Genomic DNA, 16,633 nt, shown 5'->3' with positions numbered 1-16,633 from the left:
TATATGTACTTATAACCACTTATACTTTAGTATAAGTAGTTATTTTCAAAAGATCTGGTTTTCTGCTTTCCAGTATCTGCCAGATGAGGTTCCAGAAGACCCTCACATTGTGGGTTTTCTGTTCTGGGATCTTATTTGTGCTTTTATGGAGAGTGAGATGATACTTTGTGGTTGCAGACCTGTAAGAGGTTTCTGAGATGCTGCTGATCTTTGAGCACTCTATCTGCTTGGTTTGCCGTAGCTCATCCTCACTTCCTAACAGTGGGTGGTGGTTATCTGTAACAGAAGTGTGATACTGCGCTAGTCGTGTTTGTCTGACTAAGCTGAAGACTTCTACAAGCACGATGTGTGTGCTTTCTGGCCCAAAAGTGAGTGGTTTTCCTAACTCCTTTGCAGTCAAGGTCAGCCTCTCTCTCTTGGGAGAGGTTTCAGTGCTAGACGTATGAAGTAGGGATGGAGCATACAACTTCTAAGTCTAAGAAGGAATTTTGCTGAGCGGCAGAAAAACCTGGTAGGGAAACTTTAACCATATTATCAGACCTTTTTATTACATGAGATTTCATGTTTTTATAGGAACTGCTGCATTCTCACTGTCCCCTCCATCTGGGAACAGCTGCTCAGAAAGGGGAAGAAAAAAAAGGTTTTTAGCTTTAAGCAAAAAAGGTAGAGTGACAACCAAAACCAGCTGCAGAATGCATGATACTGATACCCATGACTTTTGGATATTATGCATTCTATACTATTTGGAAACAAGAGACTGTTGTAAAAAGGACAAAAGAGCCTACAGGAAAGCAGAGTCCCCACAGCCACTTTTGCCCTTCCATTAGCTAGCAGCATTTCGGAGAATCTAGCTAAAAATGTTAACTGCTGTCATTTGATTCCTACCTCTCCCCTACCCTTTCCCACAAAAGATTGCAATGGAAATTATTCTGAATACATACTAAGCAATGAAATACTGTGTTCAGTCAGTTCATTCATGGCAGTAAGTTGGACATTGGTCGCAGTATGCAGATAGTTTTTTTCAGATGTGTCATTTTGGTTTTAACTTAACGACGGGGAAAGGGGCATCCACGCTGGTTTTGTCAGCATCTTTGCTTTGTGCTAGAAAGTTGAGGTCTCAGGAAATAAGACTGATCATTTTGCTGGGTGCTGCCAGTGTGATCAGTGGTAGCCAAGAGTTCTGCAGTTATTCTGCTCCCTGGGAAATGTCACTCTTCAGTCTGTCTTTGTTTATATTAAAATCATTGTAGGCTAATGCACCCCCAGCACAGGTAATGCTAATTTTCCTCTGAGTTGTCACTTAAAAGTTTCAGCTTCTCCAGCAGCCTCGATCTCTGCTAACAGAAAATGCCAAATGGATTTCCCCATAAATCAGGAGATCTGTTTGCAGATCAATGGCGATGTGTTCAGCAAGGAGTCATTGCTTGTCACAGGTGGTTATGGGCAGCAGAGATGTTAATTGTCCTGTAAAGAAATTGCACGTCTTCCTTTCGTTAGCCATGATATTGTGTTGCTTTGTCCTTTGTAATGCATCAAAACACGAAAGAACTAGTTGTTCACAGCTTTTATACAGCCTGCCTTGGTTAAAAAAAAAGGCTTATATAGTTTTCAAGCCTCCTTGGTCACCTCTGAGTAATGCAAGGAGGCAGTAAAGCAGAAGTGGATGGTGTACAGTGAAAAACCATGTGCTAGACTTTGATTCCGGTCTGGGACATACTTGGCCTCAGAAAACATCAAGTCAGTGAAATGCCACCTACAGAATAAGTGGTTTTAATATCCCCTTTTTTCAGAATTCCAGCCTGCAGAGGAAATGGAGATGGAAAATAAGCATCCCCTGTTCCCAGAGCCTTAAAAGGACTACAGCCTAATCTCCAATTTGTGCTAAAAAACGTGCAATGGCAAGAATCTAATTTCTTTTCGTATCACAAAGCAGGGCTACAGCCATCCTGAAGTCACAAACCTGTTTTCAAAGGTAACTGTGATTCATCAACTTAAACAAGCAGTTGAGAGTTTTATTGTGTTATTTTTGCAGTAGTCACAAAGGATGGAAACCAGCGCGGGTTTAAAAATTACCAACTGGTCGTGTCTCCTTTCAACCGCGTGGCTTAGTGGTGTTTTTCCATACTATTGTAATCCAAACTATAGGGTCTTTTATTATACTGATGGATTTGCCTATTCCATCAGGATTGGGCTTTAATCATAGCAACAGAATGCACTAAAATCAAAAGTTTCAAAAATAATTGGAGTTTATTTATTCCAATTATCAAAAATAATTGATGTGTAAAGGTGACATATGATGAGGCTCTGAGCTGCCTGACCTAAACCTGAAGTTAGGCCTACTTAGAGCAGATGGTTAGACCTAACAGCCCCCGAGGTCCCTTCCAAGCTGAGTTATGCTGTGGCTCTGTGCTTCAGAGGAGCCTTGGGCTTCTCTCTCCTACCTGACTTGAAGAATTTCAGGTGAGGGCTTTGTACTTGATAGAATTCACTGACATATCAGAGTAGTTGCATTTGAAATTTATTAGAAATGTGATTTATTTTCTGTTAAAAATGTTTTGGTCAAAGCATATAATGCCAAAATTAACTGTAGAGACTCCAACTGAAAAAGCTGAAGTATTTATTGCTACACAGAAGTTCTGTTGCATTTCTGCAACTGAAATTGAAAAATTGACAGAGGGGAGATGTAGATTAGATATTAGGAAGCTGTTCACTACAAGGGTGCTGAGGCGCTGGCACAGGGTGCCCAGAGAAGCTGTGGCTGCCCCATCCCTGGCAGTGTTCAAGGCCAGGTTGGACGGGGCTTGGAGCAACCTGCTCTAGTGGAAGGTGTCCCTGCCTGTGGCAGGGGGTTGGAACTGGATGAGCTTTAAGGTCCCTTCCAACACAAACCATTCTGTGATTCTATGATAGTATATTCCTCCATCTCGTCTGACTTTATCGAATGCATTACTCTTTAACTGTGAAAGGTCTATGATTGATTTTTGGCCAGTGGCCCTGATGGTGCTGAGTACTTGAGCTGTACCACTGTGGTTTCGCGAAGATCAGTCCCGGTAGTGAAGCAGCACCGATTCTTTCCTGCTTGTGAGTGAAGCCCAAACCCATAGGTTTCTGTGAGCCGTACCCCGCTCTGCGGGGTGTGACGGGAACAGTAACACAGTATCGCACACGCGAAGAAGAGGCCGGGGGCGCACCGCCAAGTGCTGGTACCCCCGTTATGTTGCCGGAGGGGGCACAAGCCGTATGCGGTCGGGAGGAGCGGGGCCCCGCATACCGAGCGCGGCGCACACGCGGAAGGGCGGTGAGAACCGCTGCTGCTGCCGAGCCCCCGGCCCGGGCCGGGGAGGGGCCGTCCCGCGGGGGGCGGTGGGGCCCGGCCGGCCACAGGCGGGGAGGAGCCCCCCGCCCCGGGCCGGCGGCGCGCATGCACACAGTGGCGGCAGCGGCCCCTGCGCCCCAGTGCTGTGGGGCTGCTTGCGCGCTGCGGGGCTTACTACACACCATGGCAGGCGGGCTGGAGCTCGGCTCCCTCCTCTTCGCCCTTGTCGCCTGTTTCGGTGGCCACCAGCCCGCTGAGGCTGCTGGAGGAGCCAGCGGCAGGAGGGGGGCAGCGGCCGAAGCCTGCGGAGGGAGGGTGAGTGGAGCGGAGCGCTGTTGCTGCTCGGGCCCCCGCTCAGGCAGCCGCGTTCGCGGAGCGCGGTGTGTGAGGGGGATGCCGAGAGTTGCCAGCCTCGGGTGCCGGGCGCTGACCCGGGAGCGGCGCTGGGGGTGGGCATGGCCCCGGGGGGCAGCAGGCTGCCACCGGGGAGAAAGCGTCCTCGGCTACTAATAAAGCTGCCCCGAGGGGCTGCGTCTGGTAGTTCGTTAACTTGCGGCCCGGAGAGAGGGTGGCGTGTCCCGGGAAGGGACATGTGCGGGTGTCTCGCCCGGGGGAGGGAGGCAGCCCGCAACCAGGGGGTGCGAAAAAGTCACTCGACAGGTCCTTCGCCACCAGCTCTCCCCTTCCTTAGGTCGACCTGCGCTGCGAGGGTAAAAGCGATCGCTTGGGCTTTGTTATTTTAATGATTCGAGGCCGGCTTGGGGTCTTAGCTTCAGGCCTGATCATTATACAGAGGATGTAGGAAATTTACGGGAGGGGGAAAGGGGGAGGAAGGTGATAAACGTTTTGTTACTTGGTCTTTGCCTTTTGTTCCTATTTCTGGTGTGTTTTGCTGTCAGACTTTTCTTGTTTGCTTCTCTTGTTTTGTGTGTGTGTTTTTAAATAACTTTCGAGTTGTGTTTTTCTGTGTGTGCTCTTTTTTCTTTCCTTTTTCCCGATGTGTAATTACAAGCGTAGTTGAAGCGTGGTGATCCAGGAACTGGAGGGAACAGAACTGACTTTCATTGCTTTTCCTTTTTGTTAGACTGTCACTAAGGATTTTCTTGGTCTTAGATCAGCTCCTTTGAGAACGTTACAGCAACACACAGTTCAGAAGTTTGTAGGGCACAGTTTAATAAGGGGAAAGCATTGGAAAATGTGTAAAAGAGTGTCGAAAAACAAACTTCAAACCCTGATAAAGCGTAAGATCTGAATCTTGGTGTTGGATGGAACTCCTTTAAGGTTTAGATTCCCCTGTTAGGTCTTTTTAACAAAGAATGAGGAATAAAATGTTTTGGCGCAGCGTGTCTATTGTATGTTTCACCAGATGTGGGCAGGGTGCTGCACAGGCTCGTAACCACCGCTGTGCATGTTTCTGTCAAGTTTTGCGTCAGCTATCAAGTAAATTATCGCTATTAAAAGTCATAACACTTGATTAGTGTATTTTGGCCTTTGTAGAAATATGCAGATGCAGTTTGTATTGGATTTATTTTCGCTTACATAATATAATTGTGTGTATGAAACCTGAATGTACTGCAATACAATTAATTGAATTTAATTATTTTGGCTGTCTCTTAGATCAGCAAAAATCACACTTTCCAATTAGCTTAACCCCCGCTTTGTCTTGATTGCTCACGATGTATGTAACATTTTAGCTTATTAAATATGTGTACTTTTTTCTGGTTTTATTGTATTTTCAGCTTCAAGTTCAGACTTTACTCACCAATTTATTAGATATCTTGACTGTTTAGTTATAACTTCATAGTCTGATTTTGTAATACCAGTCTGTCTTATGATTGTCTCCATAATTAGGGCAGGGCAGCATTTGTTAGAGTAATGACTGCAGGATGGTACCCATTGTCTCAGTTATGTGCTATTTATCTTGGTCTGCATGTAGGTTTTGAGTAGACTTGACATACTATTAAATGACTGATGGCCCCTCTAACACATTGTCTGCTCTGGAGCAGGGTTGCCTTTGAAGTAGTACCCTGTAGGAAGTAAAGAGACTATTTGCTCTATTAAAATTCCTTGGAATTTCCTCTGTTTAACCACAGGCCACTTCCCCTCTGCCACTCTAAACACTGCAGGGACACTGACTGATTGAAAAGACACAAGCCCTGAAGTGATTGTATCCTATTCAAATAGATATTCTTATTGCAGGTTATTTATAAGTAGTGTCTAATTAATGTATGTTAAGGGCATGAATAAATCTTAACCTTCCTTATAGAGAAAGTAAAAATGTCTGGATTGCATTAATCGAAGCAGTTGAATTGAGGTAATTCTCAGTGGCATAAATAAACAATCTAGAAAAGTATCAGTTAACTTTTAGTAGTTTTTTAAGGGGAAATAAGTTGTAGATAGCTGGGCGTTTGTACGTAGATTTAGATACACTCAAGTTGGCTATTTTCCTCTGCTAAAACTGTGACTGTGTGGTGCACTCCCCACCCCGAAGATTCTTTCTTATTGTTTAACTGTTGTTTTTGAAAATCTGTGTTCCACCCTGGTACATTTATACAGTAATGCACCTTTGCATTTCACTCTACAAAATACAGTTTTACGTTTCCTCAATATTTTGTAGCAGTAGAAGCTTGACTTGATGAGAATGTATTACTGGACTTTGATTAAAAGAACGTGATGAGGAAGTATTTGATGTTTTGGTTCATAGCTTCTGACATTACTGTTAATAGCTAATGTTTTCAAAGCTAAAGTGTTTAGATATGATTTTTTTTAACCACTTCCATTGTATTAATCACCTTCTCTAGTAATATTCTGGCATTTGTCTTGCAAGCTCAACATATGTCTGCAGCAGGAAGGTAGTTAACAGCAGGATGAGTAACTTAATGTTACTGTTGCTAAGAATTATCACTGATTTCAGTGATTTAAAGGTTTTAGAATTTGGATTGACTTTCCCATGTCTGGGATTTCTTTCATTGATGTTTAACAGAAATTTTAATGTATTTCTACATTGGATGTTATTTCAGATTAAGGTTCACTTGAAGCAGAATAGTATTACAAAGTAGCTTTCCATATGGATAGTCTTTCCATACTCATGGCCTTACTACATCATATGAATACCTTTATCCAGAAAAAATAAATCAGGGAAGGGCCCCTTTTAATCTGGAGTAAGTATGTCCACATGGGAAGCTATTCTGGAAAAGCAGTCTCTGAATTTTTTTCATCCTATAAACAAGCCAGGAAGTGTACAGAGAAGACAGGCTGGGACTCTGATTTGAATATATTTCAGATTCATTTATTCAGTGTTAAACACATGAGCAACTTTACTCTCAAGTTGTTGTGTAGATTCTAATGGGACTGCACACATGAGTAATTTTTTTCATGTGTTTAATTCCTCTGAAGTTCCTGGCATTGAGCCATGTTCGGTATAAAGCTTGAATTTAATGAGACTGTATGATGAGGAAGAATAAATAATACAGCATTTTAGCAAACACCCACCTTATTCCCCCACATTAGCAGAGTTGTACCTTCCTTTGCTCTGCTAAGCAAAGCTTATCAGAAGTACTGGGGTTCTCTGTTCCCGAGCATTCTCCCCTGAAACTCTCCCTGTGTCATCTTTGTTTAAGGAGCTTCCTTTTCTCTTTCGTAGCAGACTCTGAAGATCCCCATTTCCTGCTGTTCCACTATCTGGAGCTCTGCCTTTCTCATTATTCTTTAGGCTCATGCTGCAATGTCCCTACATTTATTTCCTCAAGCATCCCTCCCAGCACACACTCATTCTTCTCTACAGGATTTTCTAAGCACAGGGCTAGGTCATACTGAAGTAATTTGCCCAACTAAATACATGCTTTGGGAACTTTAAGAGGAAAAGTGCCCTGTAAAATGGTAAGATATAACTTAACAAAGTTTAAATTTCTCCCTTTTTTATTATTATTATTTTCTAACAGTTAAAAAAAAAAAATCAGATTTTTCTCTTGCAGAGTAGTTAAAAATTGTAAAGGGTATTGCCCAGAACACAGACCTAAGATGAAGCGTGGTGCAAGGTGTTAATGTTTGCCATCAGGGTGTTCTTTAACCTAACACTTCCAGAGTTGGTTGAAAGCTCTGCAGACCAGATGCCAGCAGTTGTGTATCCTCCATTTCTTAGGAATTTTTAGAATCAATAGATTTCTCTCCTCTGGCCTATAGAAGAATGTGATAGTGTTTTAGAATTGATTCGATGTGTCATTTAAAGCTTAGTGCGTTTCTCTGATTGGATATAATACAATATGTGGAGTGCAAGGCTTTGTAAGCATGGTCAGTCATGCAGGTAGGCAGCTGGATCACTTTTGTTTAACTTAGAATTTGGCTTCAAGGTCACTCCAGGTTTGGTGGTTTTTAAGTTTCATTTATCAAGTAAGGTAGCAGAGAATGTGACCCTATTTTTACACCAGTGTCAGAAAGTATTGATGATCACCTACCTATTAAAGGTAATTAAAAAAGGCACGAAGTGTTTATTTAGCTTATGGAGTGCTTATTTAGATGATTCTATGGTTCTGTGAATGTTTCCTCAGGAACTCTGAGGTTATACAGTTTAAATACTGGGTTTTCAGAAATAATATTCAGACACACCACCTAGAGAACAAAATCACGGAGGCGTAAACCTGTTTATGCAATTGAAACTACCTCTCAGTGTTAACAAAATGTCTATTCCCTTGCATGTTTGTGTGAAATTGGGAAATTTGAATATGATGCTAATTCATAAGCTGTTGACTTGCAATCTAGTTGAAGATGTCTCTGCTCATTGCAGAGGGGTTGGACTAGATGACCTTTGAAGGTCCCTTCCAACCCAAACTATTCTATGATTCTATGACTTAACAAGGTCTCTGCAGCTGAAGTCTCACAGGACTGTTACAGATCTGATTAATTTCCTCTCTAGATCATATCCCCTAGTTTAGATGTTGAACTCCACTCACTGCCTTACTTCCCCCCCAAATCTGCTTTTGAGTAAGTAGAAGTGTAGTAACTGCAGTATCACACTTGGTAATCTAAAAACTTGAGACACTTATTTAAGAACAAGTTCTGCTTTAATAGATTAATACTTTATAGTCCACTGGTGCAAAGCTGTTAAGCTCTTGATTAGATGATGCTGGCTTTTCTTTAGTTAATTATTTGGTAATGTTAATATAACAAGGATGTTACTTAATTAAAACTGCAACATTTAAAGGGTGTTTAATAAGGACCAGCTGTCCTTTCCAACAGATCAGCCTAAAGATGATGAAACAAAGCTTTGATGTTAGCTTGCCTGTTTAATTCTGCTCCGAGGCTGAATTTTACCCATAAATTCAGCATGCTTTTTTAGAAGCAAACAAGGTAAGAGGAGTGAGAAGCATTACCAGAGAACTGTTAAACTTGAATACCATTTTTAAAAGTAAAAATACTTTTTTATTTTTAAAGTATATTTCTTTGGTTTTTACATATACTGCTACCAACATAGTGAAGTGTATTTAAATACAATTTTTTTTCGTGAAACTTTAGGTTAATGCTGATGCTTCTGTATCATGTGTTGTTCCTGCATTTAAAAATGAACGTTATTCACAAATACATCACACCTAGAAAAGATATAAAAGTTATATTAAATACATGGATGTTTATTTATTGCATCCTTCTCCCCATGTGAATTATACAAAATCATTTTATGGAAGTGCAAGTTACAGTAACTTCAAGTAGGAGCTATGGCTACATCAGTACATATTAAGTACTTAATTTTAGGTTGTGATAATGTGAGACTTTATTTAAGGATCAAAATTTTAAAGTGCAAACTTGAAAAAGGGTTTTATCCTTTCATGCATATAATATTTTACAGTTGTTGCACTATCCAGCTCTTTGGCTTTTCCAGCTCTCCTCAGGAGGAGTCACCCATCTTGACACCCAAAAATTCTATATTATTTTCTCATGAAGACTTTAACCAGATATATACTTATTAAAGTAGTGAGTACAGGCATATGTCAGTAATGGATAGACTCACTTCTGTTGTTTTATTGCAATGTTTATTTAACAGAAACTTAAATATTGTCACTTTGGTTATCCAGAATTCTGCCAGCCAAGCCAGGGTATAAATGTGTATTTTAACATGCTTGAACCTATTTTACTTAATAAATTGTACTTTCAACATCATAGCTAAGGTGACATTTCTGGATTTAAAGAAGTATTGGTGACCTGCCTCTGTGGATTGGAGAAGATGCCCCTTATCAAGTGGGTGTTCTGCTGTAAAACAAGCTGATGTGACTTTTGGAAGTGAGTCAAACCGTGTAGACAGTAAATAGTAAGGAACAGAGGAAAGTGCAGTTAAGAAATTTATCTTAATAAACTACAGTGGCTGTTCAGTTTTCTCTGGGTCTATGTATATCAAGTGTTCTACCTTACAAATTACTTCTTGTTTACCACCAAAACTCAGAAAACTCTCACGAAACCTATTTCTAATGCATATACAAATTCTTCATGCTGTATTTTGTAACGTTCATAAATACTTTATAACTGCAGGTTCTTAACGGGGTTTGGTTTTAGCCTGTCAGCAGTGTTTTTACGTCTGACTTAGGCCACTTTGAACACAGACTTTTTTGGTTGGCCATGTGTATAGATAGGGGCCTGAGTTTTGTTTTTGAAAAGGAGTTGGAGTAACTGATTTTATAGTGATGATAGATCAGATGACTCTGTATCAGTGACTGAGTTTTCGCTGAGTCCTTTACTAACACAGCTTTTGGTGGGTCTCTTTGCCAAGCTTTCTGTCTTACAAATTGCTTCGAAGGCAAGCTGGTACCTGGTGTGTTAACCCGTCTGTTCATGGAGCCTGTTCTCTTAGGTAGATCAGTTAAGTACCTTGGGAGATACTGTCCAAAGGCACTGTGTCTTGACTGAAGAATAGCAGTGCGCTTCTGGTTAATTTATTGTGTGACTGCAGTGAAGAACATGATTCTGAGGAAACAAGCTCGCTGCGATTTAATGGTACCCCAGAGGAGTTGTTGGAAGTCAGTTTAGCTAAAGCCTATCCAGTAGAAAGAGCACTAAAAAGTGGAACATTTATGACAAGGCAGGTTAGAGCAGCTGCCAGTCCAGCAGTGACTGCCAGTCATATCTGTGCAGGGTTTGACTAAATTCTCATCCCTGCCCAAAGTCCAGTCTTTAGGCTTCCAAACAGAGCAGGATTGGAGGCGAAAGAGATGGAAACAGCACTAGAGGAGCCTGTCATGGTACAAACAGTACAAGATGAGGCTTAGCGGATGGTTCTGGAATAAGTTCTAGAATAGGTCACGTGGGCAAGTCAACTAAAGGATGTTCTAAGAACAAATTTCAGTTATTTGGAATTTTTTTTTTTTTTCAAAAAAATAATACAAAAAACCCCAACAAACTGCAGGAACCCACCGAGGAAGCCCCACAGAAGCAGATTCCAGACCAACATAAGGAAATTTGCAGATTAACAAGCAGGTTTTTATGTTAATAACAATGTTTTAACAGGTAATACAAGCAATAGTACATGAAGCCACAGGAACAAGTCACATCATTGTTTAGTCCTCCTGTCACCTCTCACTGCTGTGCAGATAGAGTCTTTCAAAGTTTGACTTGATTAAAAGTAACTAAAACTTGGATTAGAGGTTTAGCAAGAACTAGCCCACATTTTAGGAGATACTGTATTCTTTGGAATTTTATCTCACTTGAAGGCTTTTACAGCATTATATCACTACTGGCTTTGAAGAATTGTTTCAGACTTACTATTTCTTACTATTCCTTGTGCTGATAATGGTGCAAAAATCCTATGGGTGTACCAGAACACTGCCTCTTGGTACTCTGTTGATGTCTCATTCAGGTAGTAAGGGGATAGCAAAAGGAACTTAATTCTCTGGCTAGGCAGTGTCTGCATCCTAATTTGCTATCCCATTCAGTGGTCACCCACATTTTTTCCCATTTTTGGGTGTTGAGGATTTTTCACACATTTGAAACTCAAAATGCTTTGTTAGATTCTAGTAAAAGACAGCTATTAAGTGGCTGTTTCCACACTTTTTAAGCCCCTTTCATTCACTGGTAGGCTCTTTAGGCAGGAGGTGATGAATGCCTTCAAACAGGTGGATGAATTCTTTGTATTGGCTTAGGAAAGTAGGTGTCTGCTCCTGCCAGAGCCATCCAGTACGTTGAACCCCCCCTTTAACTTGAATTAAACAGTCCATTAATGACCATAGATGAGTTCCTTAATCTAAAATGGGGAGGATAAAACAGTTAAGTATGAAATCCTTTGTTAGCAATAATTAGGGCTGGAATCATGGCTAGCAAAACCTTTTGAATAGGTTTATGTAGAGATGAAATAAGATCGATTTTGGTATCAGCCTGCACGTGTGCATGATGCAGAACGTAAGGGGTAGGGATTGCCTTCCTTTAGATGATCAGGGAATTCTTGCTCTGGCATTTCACTGGTATGACTCTGTACCTCTGAATAGCCATCAAGGCCTTTTGGGAGAGGGCCAGGCACTTCTAGGAGAGGTAGAAAGAAGATGACTGATCTCTCACCTACTGCATGAAAAGCATTGATGCTGGCTACAAGACAAGTGAGCAACGCTTTCAGTGAAGTGTCAAAATCTATCAGTAGTACATAAATGGATATTGAGCATATGGAACATATGTCAGCAATCTGTTAAATGCACGTTATGATACTTCATGTTGCTTCAAGTTTAAAGCTGTAGATGCATGAGCACCCTTTTATGGATCTGGTCTTGGGCTGTTATTCAGCAAGACAGTAAATCTGGTTTTGGAGCACATCACTCATGCTACTTATTCTCTATGTGCCCAAATAAGTGTGAGAGCTTTGTCCTACGAGTTTCATGGTCGATCAGATATCATCTTCTTGCAGGCCTGAAAGTATAAACTCTGAAATGTATGTTCTCATTAATTCAACAGAATTGGAGTTGTCATGTGTCCATGACTGATCTGAATCAAAGGTACCCCTTGGTGACCTGACAGTGTACAGAGGTAGCTGTGAAATCATGACCTCTGTGTTGACAGATGCACCTTCTTGTTGGCAGCATGGAGTCTACAAGCCAGCAGCCTTTGAGTATGTACCTGGCCTTTTGCTTTTCCTGTACAAATGCTGTACAGAGTATAACATGTCACAGGAATGCAGTGGTCATTGTAATGTCTTCAAGGGAAGCACTGCTGAAATGTATTCTTCTGTTTTCTGTAACCTTTGTATTTTGATGATCTAACATGGGAAGTACAAGCTCCTTCTGTGCTGGAACCCTGGGCTGACAGAAACTATAAGGGACAAATGGGAACATGCAGAGTTCAAAGGCCTCCAACTAAACCTGTGTATCAGGTCATAAGTTGCTATAATGGGTGGTGTCACACTTAACAACTAGACAGCATCAGTATGAGTCTTGAGGGTGCTGTGTGGAGGCGATGATAGGCACACAGTTCTGCTTGGAACTGCACCTTCTGTGCTTAAAGGTTTCCGAAGAACTGATTTCTGTCAAGCTCTCTATATGAAATCTCTTGCTTCGCAAAATTCTATGTAATAACTGTTTCTATACCCACAGCAATATGGCAATGCCAGATTTTCCTCATGGTTGGTGGGCAGATTTGGATTTTAATTTCTGACCTTCCCTATGTTCTTCGCTCTCCTACCAGTGGGAGGGACTAGATATTTCTGATCTTACTTCTGACTACATTCAAATCCAACCAAGCAATCAGTGACTTCTCTGACTTTTTTTGTGTACGGCTGTGGGAAAATTCCTGGTTGGCTGGCTATGAATTAATGAAAATCCTTAGAATGCTTCACTAATGATAGCTCCTGTGGCTTTAAAAATGCTATTCCCTTTTTTAATTTGAGGGAGGTCACAGAGGTTTACAAAAACTAAGAAAAGAAAACTTAACATCTGGTTGTGCTCTGTTGATGACTGCTTTTGTGTGAAGAAAAGTTATGGCGTCTCCTCAGCATCAAACACATTCAAGGTGATCCTTTCTAAGAACTCTTTGCAAGAATACTTTTCACTCAAACTGTGTTTTCTAATTAATTTTGCTTTGTATTTTCAAATGGAGGGTTTTAGTCCTCCATGGGAATCCTAAACTCATAATATTGTCACTTAAAATGCATGCTACCTTTATAAAATCAACTTATTTTCTAGAGTTTTGTATTTATAACAAACATTTATGTATGTTTCTAATATTTTCCTCTACAGTTATAGAACTCCAAGCTTAAAACGAGCTTTTAGGTTAGATTCTAGGATTCATGAAAGGAAACTTTCTTTTGTGTTTGCATAGCCATAGAAGTGAAGTTTTGTCTGGTTGCATATAGAGTTCCAAAAAGTAATCACATTTGTAAAAGTCCCCTTTATAATTTTAATTTTACAGGATAAAAATTGTTTTTGTTATAAATGCAGATTAAAACTGTGTGTGAATTTAGTTCAGCTAGTAGGAAGGCAGAATAGGGGAATGTTTAGGTCCAAACAGTAAATCTTCTAAATTGTTAAAACTAGAAGCTATCAGCTGCTCAGTTCAACATGTGTGTTCCAGGTGTGACTGGCCTGGACTCAGAAAGCATTAAAAAAATACAACTTTAGAGACTTTTAGTAGTCACATTATCTTTTATTTTATACAATGATTTCACAAACTGTATGCAGGCCTCTATTTGTCACCTACTTGTGGACACAACACTCCAACCGGTTTTCCTTTTAAACATAGAATACTGAGGGTTTTGTTGAGTGTTTTTTTGTTTCTGTTGTTTGAGTTTTTTTGTTTTGTATAAAGAGCTAAAATTGTACCTGTTCAAATCAGTGGCAAAACTTTAACTTCCGTTCTGATGGGATTTTGTCTTTTACACCTCAGGTGGCTTGATGCTGTGTGGTTACCCAGCACTCGGTGGCTGTGACTGTCCTCAGTGCAGAAGCTGTGTGCTTTGCACAGTTGGAAATGAAGCCGCCTCTTGTGCTGCTTCTTTGTGTCTAAGGCAACATTACTACCCACTAAACTGGGACACCCGTTCACTTCCAAAATTAATCCCATGTGGAAAGTTTTTGGGTGGATCTTCTCAGTGCAGTGCAGTGCTGCAGGCAGTGGGGTGAACTTGGAGCCAGGGAACTGACTACCAGAAGCAGGATAGCAGTGTTAGTGGGGCATCATACCTGTGTTCAGGGCTGCCCCAAAGCAGAGCAGTTTGCTGGCACGGCAGCTGCTGATCCTTAGGCTTTCTTGATAACAGCTCTCTTCAGTCTCAATATGGCGTAGGTGTGTCCTGGAACAACCCATATAGGCAGTTGGTCATAGAGTAGGTAGTGCAGTGTGAAGTTACATCTTGGTTTATCACATAGTAATAAACTTCTTCTACAAACAGGCCCTGAGGGATAGATTTTATTATATTTTTTTTAAATGCACCACAGTAACTTTGGGTAAAGCTGTGCCCAGACAACTTCCCTGTCTGAGCTGTTCAGGTGCCAGTCCATATCTTTGTCTAAAAGCCCTGGTAAAGCCTGTGTGCGCTGCTTCATACTCTTCCAGTTTCTACAGAGATCAGTGTTATCTCCTTGTCTGGGCTTGCCCCTAATTACAGGCAGTAGTAACAAAATGAGGATGGAAGTTGGAACCAGTAATTTGTGCAATTTACTCTGAGCATGAAGACTGCTCTGTCTGGATGAGCTTTAAATATGGTGTGGGAAGGGGGTGTTGCTGAATCACAAACCCTTTAGCAAAGTTTTCAAGCTTGTGCTGGGCTTCTTTCACTTGAAGTCTTAGAGATATGGGGTATAAATGGGTGATTTAAGTTCACCCTGTAAGTGTGAACAGATCCTTAGAAGCTTGGAGTGAGATTCTGAAAAAGAATGGAGTGCCCTAACTCCTATTAACTTTCAATGGGATTTGTTCTCTTTTGTGGCTCAGGGTGTAGTTACATTTTATATTGACTCAGCAGTGAAGCTGGTTAGTGAAATTTTCACTCCCATCTGCTTCCTCCCACTTTGGTCTTACTGTTTGCTCTTCCCTCCCCACCTGTTTTAATGCACCTGTTTGTGAGCTGCATTGTAAATCACATTATTAAAGCTGTTTGAATTGAAAGTACCCCTACTTTTCTTTTTTTCCTTTCCTTCTTTTCACAACTGGGGTCATTTTGATGGCATGAATAAAATGAGGTCCCCGTGCAGATGTGTTAGGCATATGTCCGGAAGTGGTGAACTATAGCATGAAGGAAGAGCCAAGGACTGGACAGGGGAGTTGGGAAATCCCTAAGCTAATTTTGTGGTGAAGTCAGTGCTCCATGTAACTGTTCAGGTACTTTTAAAATTCCCACCCTTGAGGTGTGTTAATTTAGATACCTGTAAAAAAGTATTTCATCAAAAGAGTTCGAAGTTGGTTTACTAAGCATATATGAAACATGCATATATGAAACTTATACATATAAGTTTAAATTATACAAAAATTTAAATTATACAAGAATTTTCGTGTGAATGTTTTTTCAACAGTGACTTTTTCACAAGCAAGAAGATGATAATGATTCAGAAATCACATCAGCGGCTGTTGAACTGCAGCCAGCTCTGTGGTGGAACAGAGTGCACGGTAACGCTATACAACCCTTCCTGCCAGGAAATGAAGGGCAGGGTATTCATTTGTAACCCGAGGGGGGGACTTCACTATACAACCTATAGTTTGTGAATGGAATTTGGGCAGATTACCACTAAAATTACAGAATGACCCACTAGGTCTTTAAGTTTCTGTTGCTTGTCTTGCTCTGAAGACAGCATCTCCTATTAGTACAGTATCTATGAGCAAATTTGTGTAGTTGTGGAGTACAGTTAAGGATTATTCCCTGTTATAAAGAGCTTTGACTTTATTGCATCAGAATTTTCTCTGAGGCCTCCTGATGCTGCTTCACAAGGCATGTATTAACAGCCCCCAAAAGAAGAAAGGGTCAGAGGGATAGTCTGATGTTCTAAAAAAATATAGAATGTTTTACTTTTTCTGTTGTATAATAAAAAGTATTTAATAAGATAATTTTCAAAGAATCACTATCATGCTTTATTGTTTAAATATTTTTCAGCAAATTATGTTGGTGGTGTTTAGTAATTATCTTTACCTTAGTTTACCTTCTGACAGGAGTAATAAGTTAACCACAAAAAAAGTTAAGAATCAAAAAGACAAAGCAAACACCTAACTCACCCTGACCCTCACAGGTGAAAAGTTATTATTCTTTTGCTGCTGCAGAACATCAATGGAAACCAAACCTTTATCTTTTATTCATTAGTTAGGAATAATGCAGGTTGAGATAGCTTAGGTTTCTCCGTATAGTTGCATTTGTAAGAGTAATTCACTAAT

At 40.7% G+C, this 16,633-nt stretch overlaps 1 protein-coding gene across 1 annotated transcript in view; it reads left to right on the top strand.

Moving 5' to 3' along the window:
• The first annotated feature begins 3,433 nt into the window (after nt 1-3,433).
• IL17RD (interleukin 17 receptor D) overlaps nt 3,434-16,633 on the top strand; it is a 52,747-nt gene continuing 39,547 nt past the window's right edge. Inside the window, exon 1 of the mRNA XM_030501909.1 lies at nt 3,434-3,631. Within this exon, the coding sequence (XP_030357769.1) occupies nt 3,500-3,631 (132 nt within the window). The 5' untranslated portion in view covers nt 3,434-3,499. The remainder of the gene's footprint in view (nt 3,632-16,633) is intronic.

This window comes from Strigops habroptila, chromosome 11 (genome assembly GCF_004027225.2).
Source record: "Strigops habroptila isolate Jane chromosome 11, bStrHab1.2.pri, whole genome shotgun sequence".
Classification (NCBI taxonomy): Eukaryota; Metazoa; Chordata; class Aves; order Psittaciformes; family Psittacidae; genus Strigops; species Strigops habroptila.
Note: the sequence above shows the minus strand (reverse complement) of the source record. Positions and strands in the feature narration are given on the sequence as shown.